Source organism: Papaver somniferum, unplaced genomic scaffold (assembly GCF_003573695.1).
Source record: "Papaver somniferum cultivar HN1 unplaced genomic scaffold, ASM357369v1 unplaced-scaffold_9710, whole genome shotgun sequence".
NCBI lineage: Eukaryota > Viridiplantae > Streptophyta > Magnoliopsida > Ranunculales > Papaveraceae > Papaver > Papaver somniferum.
In genome coordinates this window covers 1-1,314 of record NW_020652872.1, presented here as the reverse complement: position 1 = coordinate 1,314, position 1,314 = coordinate 1, and the positions used below count along the sequence as shown (strand labels likewise).

The window sequence follows — 1,314 nt, the reverse complement described above, 5'->3', positions numbered from 1 at the left end:
ATTTAAAAATATTTGGACAAATGACCCATTTTCCGTTTTTACATCCACACACTTTAGTCATGGATAGCATTAATTATCTAGGGTGCAGATGGCCTTAACTTTTTCTTTATCTCCCCCACCACTTGAAACAAATGCACTAGAAGACTATTGCATGTGAGAATCGTTTGGATTGACAGATTTTACTGTGGAAAATCCCGGCAGAAAAAAGTGGCTCGACCACACTTCACCACTTGTGCACATTGATTATCCCTGTTATAGAGGGCAGTCCGGACAACAAAGGATCTTCTGGATCTCCTCTCGTCATTTTTGCACATTTATGTCGGCATATATTCGTGGTTGATCATGTGCGTACAGGGGACCGGCCATTATAATTTGGTAGACATGTGAAACATGCATGAGCACGGAACGGAGTAAATAAAGACTTCAGTTCGATAAATTCAAACCTACAGTCCTAGGGACGGTATCAGGGGTGGCTTACCTGGGCCGAAGCCTACCCCAAAATTTCCATGTAATTTTCAGCATTTGTGAAATTTAGTGCAGGTATAATTTTCAATTAGCCCATTAGGAACATATGATTCTATGGATCTATGCAGACGTAATAATCCAAAAAGATGGAAATACGGTCCCACATGGATTAGCCTTTCATAATATCATCTCAGCCTTAAGAAAAAGACACGTATTTATGTTGTTTTTTTAAAATCAGGTATTAAAATGGATGCCCTATCGATAGTGTCAGAACTCTCAACCTCGAGAGTGATGGTCTTTCCAGTCAAAGTTTTGACAAATATTTGCATTGGAATCTGCAGTAAAATTAACAACTAATTAGAAATCCTTCATATTTGCATTGGCATCTGCAGTAAAATATTTGCAGAGACTGATCTTCGCTGGCAAGCAGCTTGAAGATGGGAGAACCCTTGCTGACTACAACATCCAGAAGGAATCTACACTTCATCTTGTTTTACGTCTACGTGGTGGTATGCATATCTTTGTTAAAACTTTAACTGGCAAGACAATCACTCTCGAGGTTGAAAGCTCCGACACTATTGACAATGTGAAAGCAAAAATCCAAGACAAGGAGGGAATTCCTCCAGACCAACAACGTTTGATTTTTGCTGGGAAACAACTTGAAGATGGCAAGACTTTGGCTGATTACAACATTCAGAAGGAATCCACCTTGCACTTGGTTCTTCGACTAAGAGGTGGAATGCAGATCTTTGTGAAAACTTTAACTGGCAAGACAATCACTCTCGAGGTTGAAAGCTCGGACACCATCGACAATGTGAAAGCAAAAATCCAAGACAAGGAGGGAATTCC

At 40.0% G+C, this 1,314-nt stretch overlaps 1 protein-coding gene across 1 annotated transcript; it reads left to right on the top strand.

Moving 5' to 3' along the window:
• Positions 1-711: 711 nt before the first annotated feature.
• Positions 712-1,309, top strand: LOC113346180 (polyubiquitin 11-like; the record flags this gene model as incomplete). Its single annotated transcript, XM_026589757.1, has 2 exons — positions 712-759; positions 872-1,309. Coding segments are annotated over exons 1-2 (486 nt in total), but the record flags the coding sequence as incomplete, so codon positions are not given.
• Between the last annotated feature and the right edge of the window lie 5 nt (positions 1,310-1,314).